The sequence below is a fragment of the Morone saxatilis genome, unplaced genomic scaffold, assembly GCF_004916995.1.
Source record: "Morone saxatilis isolate NCDOM2014 unplaced genomic scaffold, NCSU_SB_2.0 Contig23, whole genome shotgun sequence".
In the NCBI taxonomy this organism is placed as follows: domain Eukaryota; kingdom Metazoa; phylum Chordata; class Actinopteri; family Moronidae; genus Morone; species Morone saxatilis.
The window spans coordinates 4,172,057-4,187,806 of NW_023339796.1; the positions used below are offsets into that span (position 1 = coordinate 4,172,057).

At 38.7% G+C, this 15,750-nt stretch overlaps 1 protein-coding gene across 1 annotated transcript in view; it reads right to left on the reverse strand.

Annotated features, from left to right (window-relative positions):
• Nucleotides 1-8,150: 8,150 nt before the first annotated feature.
• kcnj9 (potassium inwardly rectifying channel subfamily J member 9) overlaps nucleotides 8,151-15,750 on the reverse strand; it is an 11,905-nt gene continuing 4,305 nt past the window's right edge. Inside the window, exons 4-8 of the mRNA XM_035670608.1 lie at nucleotides 14,699-14,900; nucleotides 13,335-13,527; nucleotides 12,813-13,010; nucleotides 10,945-11,075; nucleotides 8,151-9,430 (exon numbers count right to left, since the gene is read on the reverse strand). Coding sequence (XP_035526501.1) covers nucleotides 9,164-9,430; nucleotides 10,945-11,075; nucleotides 12,813-13,010; nucleotides 13,335-13,527; nucleotides 14,699-14,900 — 991 coding nt within the window. The 3' untranslated portion in view covers nucleotides 8,151-9,163. The remainder of the gene's footprint in view (nucleotides 9,431-10,944; nucleotides 11,076-12,812; nucleotides 13,011-13,334; nucleotides 13,528-14,698; nucleotides 14,901-15,750) is intronic.

Below are 15,750 nucleotides of genomic sequence, written 5' to 3' on the forward strand. Positions count from 1 at the left end.
TAACCTGAGTGCTGCTAACAACACCTTATTTTCATTCCAGATTCTTCCACATCTTTAATATATAACTGAACTGACACTCAGCTACACTCAGTCTGACTGGGCCGGCTGCACTTGGAAGGCATTTCACACTATTTCCACACATCAAACCTAACAGAATACGTCCAACCAACTGTGTTATCTTCCTTGTAGTTCAAACATGATTTGGAAGTCTTTCTGATTCTGATGATTGAGAGGCAAGCAATGTGTGGAAAGTTTTGAATTTCAGCTTCAAAAGCTCAGCTTTGATTGTTCAATTACCTGATGACTTTTCTATCTCTTTTTTAAAGATTATTTTTGATTGTATTGCCTTTATGAGACAGGAGCAGCCAAAGATAGACAGAAAGGAGAACTTTGTACATGGGTGAGCTACCAGGGCTCCCTTATATCTCTTCTATCTCTCCTATACTGCCCAAACCACTTGACACAAAGACAGAAATGTGTAACTGTGCATAGCATGTGTTTGTTGTGAAGTTGTATAGTGTTTTATCACACCAACTTGGAAATGTAACGTTAGACATTTAACTTTTCTATATTTCCTATATTCAAAATCATTTTAAGGAATCTCTTAGTTGACACTGTAATGTTGTGAATATATGGTGATAATTGTGATTTATTTACTTGAACTGGTGATATTTGTTAGTTGGTTAAATTGACTGACTATCTTTCTCTGACCTTTTCAGTAAAATCTCCCTGATGAAGACTTTGAGATACGGTTTAAAGCTCTGCAAAAGCTAGTAGGTGAAACTTGAGTAGACGTTTTTCTAAAGACAGTTTGTATCAAGCGGGGATTTTTAGAATCAATGACAAATTCCCACAAGCTATTTAGAATTATAACTATGAGGCTAATCTGTATATTCACCCAGGCAGCAGCACTTAACTCCAATATGATGTAAACAAGATAATAAGTATACACATCAGGGGAAGTCTCTTCCTTTGTAATGCTAGAGACAAGAGAGCTCATAACACAGTAAAGGTTGAGGCATCCTCCTTCGACAGCAGTTAGAAACTTCAACATGACCTCCGTGACTTTATGGTTGCCATCAAATGTATTTGCCCGCCTCAACTGATGACATCCTGGACCATAATATTAATAATTGGCATCTGGAAGATGAAATCTGCAAAACCCAGATCACTCCTGAACAAAACAACAAAGCTTTACACTACTAACTGTAACTAACTGAAATCATATCATGTTATTTCATATAAAAATCTAATCAGTCAAAGATCCAGCCTGTAATCTTCTGCATGCTGCATACACACCACCTTGGATGTGAGAGCATGTGCACAATAATCTTTGACAGTATTAGTATTTAGTATTTATCGTATAATATAGTATAGGTTGCAAAAAGAAGTCTGATTGTATGTAAACTTACAAGAAAATTACCCTACTTCTCACTTGATTTATTACCTAAGTAAACATTTTCCTATTTAGTTTATGGTCTCAATCGATAATTTCCAGTCTTTGTCTGTAGAGCGTGATGTTCATTTTGTAAATTATGGGCCCATTTAGTAAAATAGGGCGTGGATATTTTGTGATTAACAAGTCTCAACCACAACATGTCCTCTGTGTATTCAGTCAGATCCAATCATGATAGAGGTGCAGCGATGTGCATCTTCCTCAGCTCCTCCTTCTCCTCCAAATGTGGTCACTTCTGGCTCCAAATGAACAAGATGGCGATGGCCACAATGTCAAACTCGAGACTTCAGAACCGAAAACAAACGGGTGACGTCACGTTTGGTTTACACTTGAGTAAAATACAGTCAGTACACAATACATGTAAAAAAGAAAGTGGTTCACAACCTCCCTGCGCCTGACCGAACATATGAGCAAGTTTAAAGTACACAGCCAATACAGATGTTAGAGTAAACGACACAACTTTAGGAATCAATGTATAAAATTAGAGCCATTGGAGTCAACTAATTCCACTCAGTCTCAGCTCTTAGGAGCTTTAGAAAATCTAAATTCCACTACTTGCTGCACTGGCTTTGTGCTGGATGTCTGGTCATTTTAAATGCTGCCAGCCAGGAAAACTTTCAGAACACAGACAACTGTATCAGCTCTTCTCCCGCTACCTGCCATACTGTCAAGGCGCTGCCAGCATCTCTATGGCAACATAACATATGTCATTTGGTGGATGCTCATGCACCTTATAGTATTTGAGTGCTTCTTTTTTAGTACTGCACTGCCTGAAGGGAAGTGAAAGCACGACTCTGGTCTGAGCACAGAAAGGGTTAATAATGGTAGAATATTGTACCTTGGAGACACTGAATTATTTGTAGCTTGTTTAATTGAATTTTACCTTTTAACTTTCTTCAAAAGGTGCTAAATATAAATAAATAGGGTGTCTTCATTTTTAGCTTTTGATGTTTTCAGTCGATGTGTCTTCGTCTTTACCAGATGTATATTGTCTCAACTTTTTTTGTTCATTTGTAGAACAAAAAATATGTATGTTTGGCATATTTTCTCCCCATCATGGCGTGATCATCATTAGCAGATGGGATTTTTCAAGTGTCATGGGATTGTAGCTCAAAACCTCATGCACAGCTTTAAATGGACCTTGAGGTGGGAGTACTCGGTCATTATCTTGAAGTTGTTTATTGCATCTCATGGTCTTGATCTTGAATAATACTTGTGTTGCTCTGGACAGGGGTTTGATCTCGATCACCTGCTTTAGGTAGAGAAATGACCGAATGTGGTCTTGAGATTAGAGATATCTGTATCTATATATATCTATATCTGCCTGCTGTGGCTATGTGATTTAGCATCGTGTCATTTGGCAGACGAAAAATTACTTTGCCATTTGCACGGCCCGTCTGTAGGCTGCTGCATGCTACAGTGGGTGGTCTAACACCCATATCAGCTCTGCTCTACTTCACATGGCAGGCTGACTTTTACTGAGTAGAGCCCTTTGCTTCTAATTTACTGCTTTTAAAGTAATCAACTAAAGAAAAAGCCGTAAGACAACTGTGGAAGTGAGGAGGCCTCAGCATCAGATAGCGAACTTTGACTAAAGACTGGACTTCTGTTCCATACATTGACTGAATCTTGAGCTTTTATTGTGCTTATTCTTAGAGCAGCTCTCACCCGGAGGTGAATGTCTCACTTTAGATTGAACTCATTACACATACAGGAGGTGTTGCTGCATGTTTTTCCCATCAGCAGTACAGAAGGAAGAAAGATCTTACTGGGTTGTTTGAGACTTGAGGAAGGTTGGTGGCTACGTTACAGAGTAATAGTGGAGCCTTGTGGTTCATGTAGTAAGGAAACGGTCAGGAATATGGACAATTAAAAGCAGCAGGAAAAATAATCAGTGCAATACTGTGAACTTAAAACGGTTTTTGATACAATGGAAGTCAGTAGTACATGAGGTAGTTTCCATACCTGAATTTGAAACCAGTACATTGGCAGGTCCAACAGTGGGTTTTACTGCATCAGAGATACTTGTAAATCACAGGCATGTACTTTATAGAGCTGCTGTATTGTTTTGAAAATGCTTCTCTGTGGTTGTCTAAGCTTTCTTGCAGGTTCCCCAAGTACAGTAACACATGGGGCTGTTCTGTTCACATTCATGACGGGATTTTAAAAAGCAATTTTTGCTGACTTGGCAACAGCACAACAAGCTATTTTATTACCTTCATATCATACAGGGAATGTGTTGGCAGACAGTTGTGTATTTACACATCCAGCAGACATGGAGTAATGCTCATTTGGGGTTTGTGTTGTGTTGTTTTGTGCTGGACAGGTAGCATACAGTGGATTTACCTGAGCTGAAAACAGCTGCTTGCTGCATCTGGAAACGTTGCTGAGAACACAGAGAGAGCGAAGCAAAACAGTAAAAAGCTGTAAAAGCAAAACAGCTAAATGAGGCTAAAACGCGCCGTAGAGCGAAGGGTAGCTGCATATTCGGATGACAACTCTCTGTTGTTTAATCACTATGAATGATCCCTTTTACATCATATGTAGTCATTTGATCCATAGTTAATATAAAAATATTGATTAGAGCAGCTTTAACTAACAGCGTTTCCCACCAACAGCAATAAAAAACATTATTTTAATGATCCTGTTGTTTCAGGCTTCAGCTGCTCATATTTATAATGACTAATACCACTACACAGTGATGACTGGTATTGATCTGGTATTGTCAGTGCCATAGGTTTTGCATTTGCATATTACTCCTATAAAGAGCATGTCTGCTTTTAGTGGAGTTTTGTGCACTCCAAAAAACACTTTAAAAGCCTCAGTGGTCAGTTTCGATTTTATTTCTTCTATTTTTAAAATGTTCCTTTCCTTCTTTTGCCTGTCTGCCTCGACTGAAACGAGACTGTCATGACTTCCTTCCATGAAGAGAAACATTGATTTCGGCTCAGCGGGGATCATGCAAAACAGCCTCTCATTAAAATCATAATTAGAACTTGGAAATGGCACATGGGGTTCAACTCTGGGATTAGTTGAAAATCACTGGAAAAGTATCAAACTTCCACTTAGCCTTTCACTCCCAAAACAAACCGATGATGACATTTCATACAACGTGAGGTGAACGCAAAAAAAAGAAGAAGAAGCAATGTCATATCTGCTGAAGCCGAATGTATTCAGCACCGCATTGAGGTCCAGTTGTTTCTCTCTGTTCTGGACACTTTGATGCCTCATCCTCGTCCTTTTTTAGTTACCAAAAGAATCACTTCTGTAGACACTAAAATGTGTATTTCTATGTGATATTCATCTGCCTGCCGCTTGACAGGTAAAACAAAAACACGAAAACGTCAATATCCTTCAGGAGTTCTTTTTCAGTGTCAAGGGCATTCGTTCTTTTCCACCTGAAGGTCACTGCTGTGCATCATCATCATCACCCATTCTTACGCAAATATCAAACTACAACGTCACGTCAACTCTCTGACAATGCTCATAAACTCCCCCATCAGTTGTGAAGGTCCAGTTCAAACACACATTAACACACACACACACACACACATTCACATGAACACACGCGCACACACTCTGCCCTCTTCCTGTCCCCAGCCCCGGTTGCCTAGGAGACAGCTGAGACTGGGACCCCATCTCATTACACACCAATAGGGCTGTGTGACTGGCTGGAGGGAGAAGGATGGGATCTTTGTCGCCATCTAGCAGCCAAGACAGAGAAAGACATTTCTTTTTTTTTTCTTTTTTTTTTAAGCCAAGATTCTGCCTAGTAACCCAATATGCTGACTTCTCCTGGTGCTGAAACCCAGCCCTGAATTTCTAATGAGAGACATCCAGTGCTTAGGCTTCACACAAGAGGAAAGTTTGATATGTGACATATTTTGATATGGCAACCTATTACGTAATCAGTGATTGTTAAAAATTAGAACAAAAATGTGTGTTTTTTTAACGCAGGCTGAGCAAATTATCACACTTTTTAAAACAGTGACTACTTGTCTCATAAATCATAAACATGTTTTTTTCTAGATAGATGAAACCAGCACAAATAGTGAAAAGATACTAAGTACATTTACTTAAGTACAGTTCTGAGGTACTTGTATTTTACCTGAGTATTTTACATGGTATCCTGTTTATATACCTCTCAGATGTAAATATTGTACTTTTTAGTGCACAGCTTTAGCATAGACATATGATCAGCCTACAGAATATGTGGCATTGTTATAGATTGAACTACCTGTTAGACGATAAAGTTGTCTAAATAAGCTCCGCCAACTTCAACATTAAAATTGCGCTTAAAATAGCACTTCTACTTTTGATACTTTAAGTCCATTTGGTGCCACAGTCTCTGTTAATTCTGGACTTTTATTTGTAATAAAGTACTTTTCTATTATGTTATTGTGACTTCTAGTAATGGTAAAAATTAAATCAATTATATGAATTCTTGTTTTATCACTGCACCTCACTTATTATATGAATGGACTATACTAAATAGGTCTTATCAGGTTCAATAGGACAAAAGGTAAGGTGCAGATCTTTTTTGAGGCTCCTTGTGAAAGGAAAATTAAATTGGAACGTGTACTGCAAAGTAGTCTATAATGAGTAACCTAATGATCAATAGCTTCTCTCTTTTAGTATTGACCACAATTATGAGTTTGAGTGTGTTTGTCTGATTATACACAAAATCACAACAACAACAAAGTTCCAATAATTTATTTTATGTATTTTATACAGTGGTGGAAGAAATATTCAGGTGTTTTACTTAAGTAAAAGTACCAGTATCACAATGTAAAAGCACTCCATTACCATTACAAAAATGGCTCCTGTTATATTGTTTTATATAACATTTTACATCATCAATGTCTCAGCAGCATTTTAATGTCGTAGCTGGTGGATGTGAAGCTAATTTTAACCGCTTTATAAACCTTTGAGTAGTTTATTCCGTAACAGTTCATCATATTTTATGAGATGGTCATATCGTATGTGCATAAAATCTTAATCTGCAAAGTAACTAGTAACAATATTTCTAGTGACAATACTTCCCTATTAATGATAATGAGGTAGAACTATACAAGCATACAATGGAAATAGGCCTACTCATATGAAGTGCAGGTGCCTTTAAATTGTGCAGTGATTGATTAAACGGCCACATTCCAGCACTGATTTTATATTGTTAAATTTTAGTATTGCAGTATTATAAGCGTAAGACCAGACAAATGGATTTTACTGTATGTTACTTTTAAGTTCTAGTCCATGCTCTGTGATGTAATTTAGGATTAAGCCTATTTTCAGGACGAAGTGCTATTTTCTGAATCCTGACACATTTTTTAAACCAGATCTTTGAGTAGTACGTTTTCTATCCCAAATATTTAATCTCACTCATCCTAATTAAAGTTATATTCCTGAACAGCAGTTTCAAAGCTTTAGTATGCACGTATAACATATTTTTATTTATAACTCGGAATATCACACAATCTGAGACAGTTGGTCTGGAATATACTGCAGTTTATTAATTCTAATAGATGTGTTATATTAATTATTAAAAACATCAAGTAAAAATGGCCACATATATACGCAGCAGCAGAAGCAGGAGTCTGGGCTGAACTGACCAGGACACTGTTGTGCTTTTAATTTCTACTTGGCTGGGGAACAAAAGATAGATCATCCTTGTGCTACACACGTCATATGTGAAAACAAAGCCACAGACAAACTCGAGTGTTAACCTGTCTCTGTGTTAAAGGTTTTAGATAGATACCCTATTTACCATAATGTGAAAGTGCAGTTAGGAATGTCAGCAAATTCATATTAGTGTTCTCAAAGAGTAACTGAACACTCCCTGAAAATCTTGTTTTTGCTGACCTCCAGTGGTTCAACTTCTCACCTTTTGCTGCAGTGATGTACAAATGTACTTCAGGACCCGGTGACATCACTGTCAGGGCGTGGTAACAGGTGCAACAGAGTACATTTCTGACCACACCCAGCAGTGATCCTGAGTGCGGTCAGAGGTTTAACAGGCTTTAAACTGAAAACGTTTAACCAGACAGGGCAGCAAAACACTTCAGTTTTCAGCCTGGTGAAACATAATCCTCTGTGCCTTCTTTATAGTTAGGGTACAAATCATATACTTATGTAATGCTTCAAGGTTATGTATTGTACCTGTAAGAATCTCAGACCAAAACAATGGAACAGAAACAAACAAAACTCAACAAAAGTGACTTTGTTAGCCTTTCTACAGTCTCTGTTGAACCAGAAACAGCCGTCATATCGCTGGCCACCAAACTCCAGAGACAAAAATGGTAATTTACCTCGCATATTATTGTAAGACCATAACAGAATAGATAGAAACTAAATAAAACTCACCAGAACAGTACTCTTTCCACTGGTCCAACAATGACCAACTCTGCTTCGGTCTGAAATCCTTAATTCATCAACGTAGATTAAAACTGCTCCACTTTATCTTTACATAGCAAATAGTCGGTTGCTCCTATATTATTGTTCTGAATCTCATATGTAACCTTTAACCAATGAATGCGTCATGATGCTTTACTGTATGAATTAATGCATTGTGTATCACAAATTCCTGTTGCTCACCTTTAACAAAACACCAAATCACACTTAACAGGTCATCAGTTGGGGGAATGTTAATTAATTGATATGCAATCAAGTCAGCTGCATTTGAGTTGAATAAAAATGCTTTTTTTTTTTTTTTAAATAACCGCATATTCCTCTATGTACTGTAAGACTTTCAGGAATTTCTTCCTCTGAAAAAAAGTTAACTAAAATCCGGCTAACTCGACCAAATTAACATTCCTTAACTGATGATCAATTAACTGTGAACTAATCACATCAAGTCATTGTGACTTTATCCTTTGTTAATGTTGAGCAACAGGAATTCATAAAACATCCTGCATTAAATCATGAGTCGTGAATTATTGAAGCATTACTTAAATATATGATTTGTACCCTTATTATAAAAAGTTAGAAAAAATGATTTAAACCCAGGGCAGGAAACCAGCTTTGTTGTCCAATTGTCAGCCAAATAGATTTTCTAAACAATTTTAAGTTTGTTACCAAATTAAGTTTCTAGCAAATATACCAGCGGATGTGGGCCGGATGTTACTTTCCCACCCTGGTAACACCTGATTGATACACAATAAATCCTAGAACAATCTTTCCATCTAAATAAATTTGAGGTTACTACAATTTCAGTCTATACCTCAATACCATCTAGTGATATTCATGCGCAGGTGAAAATAAAGCGTCTATGCACTGTACGTATTTTAAATGTGAACAATCCCACAATGTGCACAAACAACTGACTTGTCACCTTTCTACCCAGCAAGACAAATGACCTCTATCTGTTTTAAAATAATTCTGCCTCGGTCCACAGGATATATTATTGTTGACCCCACCAAAAGCATAGTATTGTCATTTAAATGTAGATATAGGCAAGGGTGATTGGAGCTAACACAACAGATTGAAAAAGAGATATCACACATACAGTACACTTTTAACAAAGATCAACATAGAAATAAAAGACGTAAATATCAACAAATAAACTCCTTCATATGGTAACACAAGATATGGCGTATACTGTAGAACTGAGCCTTGTGAAACTACTTATTTGCCTTAAAAGAAAAGGATCTGCTAAACACTTATTGTGGTGTGGTGGTGATTTACTGAAGGTCTTTGTAAACATTCTCTGTTCTAGGCTTCCGATTCCGATTGATCGGTGGCGACGCAGCCGTTCAGCTCGCCCAGTCCTGTTTGCTCCTGGATGTCGGTCATCTCTCCGACGATGAAGGTTGTCTCCCCTCCTTTGCTGTTGGCCGAGCCGCTGTCCAGCTGCTTGGCCGCCTGGTTGGTCAGGGTGGGTTCTTCATCCAGCCTGCTGGAGATGGACCAGTAGAGGTGAGCGTCGAGTCTGGCTGCAGCCAATGAGAGCTCTCGTGCGGAGCAGGAGGGCGTGTCCACCTTGGGGGATGGGAAAACATGATGAAGATTAGCCCCATTTTCAGAGTTACATTTTAGTTAAAGAAATAGTTCCACATTTTGGGAAATGCGCTCAATTGCTTTGCTGCTGAGAGTGAAATTTACAGTAAATATGAAGCTACGCCCAGCAGTCAGTTAGCTTAGCTTAGCACAAAGACTGGAAACAGAGGGGAACAGCTAGCCCTGCTCTGTCTAAAGGTAGAAAATCTGCCTACCAGCACCTCTAAAGCTCACGAATTACCTTGTTGTGTCTCGTTAGTTCAGTGGTTGTGAATCTTTGGGGCTGGGAGCCACTGCAGGTAGGGTGTGGGGACACGTTAAGGGTTACGGGAGCAGGGGCCTTAAATCACAGCCATGAAATGGTCCGGCACGTAACCCTGCGTCAAACCCCACATTGTGTTACTCTTTGGTTTTTGCACGGATTAAAAAAATGAGTTAACTGGTGAGCTTTAGAGTTGCTGGTTTGTGGATTTTGTTACCTTTTGACAGAGCCCCTGTTTGCCTCTGTTTGCCCCTGTTTCCAGTCTTTACACTAAGCTAAGCAAATAGACAAATATGAGAGTGGCATCTCACCCATGCCTCAGCAAGAAAGTGAATGCATATATTTCCCAAAACCATTCCTTTAACTGCTGTAAGTACACCTTTTTTTCCTCCACCAGCTGCGTCTGTTTCTACAAGTCCTAGAAAATTGTAAGGCTATGTTTTGTAAAACCTGCCAGCTTCACTCAACAAGTGCATCTTAGTGACAGAAGTCAAAATGGAACATAACTGGGATACTGACAGTTTTAAAGAGAGGTCAAACACACAGTCATGAGTGATCAGACGCTCATTGTATTACTGTCTGTGCTCCGGCATAGGTTATAAAATAGCTTTGGTGTGTGGCATTGGTCCATGCTGTGTAGTTGTCCCTACTAAAATAAACATGAAAAAAATACTTAAGTTAAGAGTTCCAGCATTTCCCAGCATGCCTTTCAACAACCCCAAGAGAACAAGTGTGAGAATTCAGCTGCTGGTTATACATGTAGGTGGAGACAGGAATAGGGAGAACAGCAAGAGTTGTTCCAGTTTTCCGTACTTAAAGTCAACTTGCAGTTAAATTCTTATCTGCTGTCAGTGGAAGAGCTGCTAGGTTTGCCTCTTCTCATAAAATGACACCAAAGATATTTATGATAATGTTTGAAGTTGAAGCATTTTCTGCTGCTCAACACCATTGTGACAACACTGCTGATATCTGAACATAATGCCACATGATGCCTACTGTATGTCTGTCCTCCTATAGACAGAAATGAGAAAATTCAGTAGTCTGACCCAGAAATATAAGGTACACTCCTGTCACATATTGCCAGTAGCTGTTCTAATAACAGCAAACAAGTGTTTTGTACATAGTACATAGTTGGACCCCTGTTTTATAGGATAGCTCAACCAGGTTACCAAATCAAACACCTCGATATTAGCCTGTAGTCTGCCTTTATCACCCCAGCGCCCACAGACGTTACCTCAAACGTGTGATGAAAGGCTCCGTAGTCGATGTCGAAGAAGCCCTCTGCCATTAACATCATCGGGCTAAACCGGTGACCCCACAACACCTCCTCCGTTAGATAGGAGCTCCTTGCCTGGCACGTCATCCCTGCACACACAAACACAAGCATACTGATGAGCACATCAATTCTTGCAAACTTTGCTCGCGATACATCACAGGAAACAACTAGGATTGTCTGTGCAACAATTTAATTACTCTTTATTCTCTGCAGCCAAGTTATGAGTGTCGGCTACTGCTTTGTTACTCTCCACAGCACTCTGACTAAGGGAATCAATATTTGGAGTAGGCAGAGAGGCCACCTTTACCTCATGGAGACGCATCATGAATAGCTCTGATACACTGAATTCCTGCCAAACAGAAAGGGAACAGCTGAGTATATTATCCTCTAAGAATGAGTTTGACATAAGGCAATATGAGAAGGGGATAAACCAAACACGGACCCGTCTAAACTCTGTTTGGATTTGGTCGTTTTTCAGACAGTAAGACAAGTACAAGTCAATGCCGCCAACATTAAATAAAAACCATAAACATAACATAGGTGTTAAACTCTGCTTTTAAGTATGTAGTTTCTCCATGTTGCCCAGCTGGTTTGAATGATTTTCCCCATTCAATATACTGTAAATTCAGAGCTCTTAAGCCTGAGTCTGGAGTGTGTTTTGAGCTGCAGAAATGAATTTGTTTAGCATTTTAGCCATTTATCAAGTGTGACTAACAGTGAGTTAGTCCATAACGCGCCAGTGCCTTGCTTAAGGGCAGATGAGCGTTCACTGACACACACTGGCTGATGTGGGGATGGATACGGTTATGCACTGCTAAGACACCTTGTTGCATATGATGTAAAACCCATTTAATCTTCTCCCAGTAAAAGACTGCTCCTTTAGTCAACAGTTAAGTGATGAAAACATAAACTATAAGAACACAAAAACATCACTTCACTCCAGCGATTACTGTCCAGTTCTGTTCCCTGTTATATAACGCATTCACTTATATACTTGTATCTAAATATATGTATATTCCTACTGCAATGACAACATCATAAGCCTCTAAAAGCTTTCCTGAAAGACCGAGAAGAGATGGAGAGCTCTCAGATAAATAATTGTACATCTAAACTCAGACATCCTGGAAGGTAAATTTCATTTTCTAATGGACAGTTTTGGACAGGGTCTGCTTTCTGTAAAACAGTGATGGTCTTACTGTAATATGAGACAGTTGTATGCATCTACAAGATTAATTTCCTAATGTGCAATTCTTGTTGTGGTAGCCAAACATGCATTTACAACACACAGGCCATTACACCTTTACATTCAAATTATATTGCAACGTATTATTACCCATGCAGTCCAACAACAAAATCACCTACAACCAATCATATAAAATCAATAGTATTATTTATATAGCCAGAACCTTAATACATTTAATATGTAATTATCATCAGCTCAATATTGCTACATTTATTTTTGTCACTATTTCCAGTGAGTAACCGTGTATTCATTCACTGCACAGTGAGTCTTAGCAGCAACTGGTTTTTCAATCGCCCACTCATTTCATATGCAAACACTGAAATGCATTCCTGTTATTCTGTTGTTGTATTTTGTGATTATTTTACCTGCCTTGTGCACAAAACTGCCAGACTTCATTGTATAACCTTTAACATTGCTTGCCAGTTTACTTGACTGCCCCTAAAGTTCTCACAATGTTTATATTTAAATAATACTAGTCAGCTGTTAGCATGGTTAGCACTAGGGGAAATGATTTACCGGGTAATCATTTTGGTGTTTGCTTTCTCATTGCTTCATACATTATTATATTTAACCCATTCCTCACCGGTTGCCTCCACCATTCCTTCCAAGATGACCACAATCTCAAAGTCCTCCTTCTCCAGCTGGGACTGTGACATGTCCCAGAAGGGCGAATGTGTGTCAATCTCGTGGGAGATCACCAGCGGCGAGACCAGGAAGAGACGATCGTCCCCTGTCTCGAAGCCCACACTGATGTCTGTCTGGTCAAGCGGGATGAACTCACCTGAAACAGACGATAAAACACAGGGTGAGGAAAAGGGAAGAGTTTAGTTTAGCTTTTCTTTATAAGTATGCTTTTGCACAGATTGCCAGCATAACCATAGGCTACACTATCATTCTTGATTATCTTAAAGCAATCAAATACACAATTGACAGAAAATAATTAATTTTATAATGAAAAAAGTGAAAGTACACTTAAAAATCAACTAATTTAAAGACACAAGAGTCTGTATAATTAGGAAGTAGTAGAAGTATTGTAGTTGTCATAGTGGAAGAAGCAGTAATTATACAAGCTCCAGAGGTAGTTTGTCTTATCTGGTAGTCTTACCCTCCTGAGTCTGTTTAGACTTGATGAGCTTGGCCCTCATGTTGGCCCCTACGATGTGGGAGCTCCGAAGGTCGCCCACCCTGAACATAAGACAGAGCTTGTCGTCTCTCAAAGAGATGACAGCGTGTTTGGAGAACACCAGAGTCTCTGCCCGTTTGTTGGGCTGCGAGATCTTCACAAACATACAGCCAACCTGAAGAGAGAGACACAGACTGTGCTCTAAACTCAAAGACAGACAGAGCAGGTACAAAATGCTCAGACATGTGCAATAACTGGAAGTAGGATTATTGAAAAATTCATAACTTATCTTGCTTTTCATAATTAATGCAGACTGTACAGCTGCAAACATTCACTGTGGGTGCTGAATATAAAGAAATCTCGTTTCTCATTTGTCTCATTTTTTTCAATAGAGCTTACTATTTCCAGTTTTCAACATTTAAAAAACAGCAGTGACACTTGAATTAACCTCAGACTCAATCATTTTCTAATATGCATAGTGAAACAGCCCACGTTTCCATCGGTTGCTAATATGGCATGTTTCCAGCTCGCAGTCATGCATAAACATGATTCTGCTTGGACGTCGCAGTGTGGATTTGTCCTCATCAAAAGAGTGCTTACTTTGTGGGAAAAACCGAGCTTCATCAGCACTTTCAAAGTAAATATTCTTTTCCAGGAGGCATACCATCTGCTCGGAATTAGTGTCATTTTGTCCACGTTGTAATATGTGTATTTTTTGATTTCATTCAGCTGAACTGACAGGAGGCTTCCTTCTAATCAGACTGACTCAGGTCAAACAGTATTTACACGTTTCTATTTGTTTTAGCTTACTTGAATGCCTGTGACAAACAGAATTAGATCATTTGAACATTTTATTAATCTGAAAGCCAATTTTTTATACTTTTTCTTTTACCTGACCTCCTCATGTAGCAGGGGTTATGTACACAGTTGCTATGTGTTAGACCCAGACATACAAACACTACTGACATACAGTGAGTATTAGATAAGTCCTCACCAAGATCAGCAATAAATCAGTGTAAGTATGGCAAAGACAGGTTTTATGTTTCCTATATTATGGTTTCATCATTATTATAATTAATTATAAATGTGTAAATAAGTCTGCACAAATCACCCTATATGATTATGTCCTGTAATTTTAGATTTTATAACTAAATATTGAAGCATTTGAGTTAGAATTTCCTTTGTAAAATTGATAATAATAAATGTCAAGTTTAATAGACTCAAAATCTAAATATTGTGTAAAATCAGGAAGGGGAATAACATATTTTCCTGAATATGATCATTTATAGACTACCATTGATTTCTTAATATGATTTCCCCATTCCTGAGTCACCCCTGGTGCTCACCATGAAGGCATTGACCATCGAGCCCAGTATAGCTTGCAGCAGCAGCAGCATGGTGCCCACTGGACACTGGTCGGTGATGACGCGGTGGCCGTAGCCAATGGTGGTCTCTGTCTCGATGGAGAAGAGGAAGGCAGAGATAAAGCCGTTGACATTATTGACACATGGCGTCCACGTTTCATCCTCCAGATGGTCCAGATCACCCCTTGCGAAGAAAAGAAGGAGAATGTGTGAGAAAGGGAAGGGGGAGGGTGACAAAGTGGGTGTCAAGAGGGAAGAAATAGACAGAGAGCGAGAAGATTTATATTTTAGGTACGGAGGTGCAGAAATATACGTATGATGACTCATCTCTCACGTTATATTTACAACCTCCTTTCGGCTAATTCTTATAATGAATAAGACGTAATCTTATTCCTCATATTAACCATAATTATTAACCTAACGTTCATGTCACTTTTCCTCGATGCTGCAAAAACCATCATTTCCATCGTATATCATCACATACAGCATTTTCCCTATATCGGCAGGTTTTTCAGAGCCATTAAGAGTCTGCAGACTTTCAAAGTACTCCCTACACAGGCTAATGCCCCTGATTAACACAGCTCCAGCCAATAATGAAAGTGGTGTTAAGTAATTTATATAATCTATGACTTTTATTGACCTGTGTTGGTGACCAAGGAATTGCAGCAACACCGACAGCACTCTGGCACACCTTAAGGTGGCCTGTAATTGATATAAAGAGGTCAAAATTTTACGAGTCGAATACGTTAGCTAATTAGAGCGGGGATCCAGCAGACACATCCTGTGAAGAGGTAACAAATCACGATGAAATACGCTGTAATATTAATACTTTGTCATCCTCTTTTTTGGCTGAATATATATTTTTTGCCTTCATTGCAGAAATGTCTTGCAATGCTGGTCGCCGCATCATCCTCCATCTTTGAGTACTTAAAAGGTAGCGTTGCCTCATGATTAGTTCATTAAAGGAATGGTTTGTCATTTTGAGAAATATGATTATTTCCTTTTGTTGCAGAGAGTTTGATGAGAAGATCGAT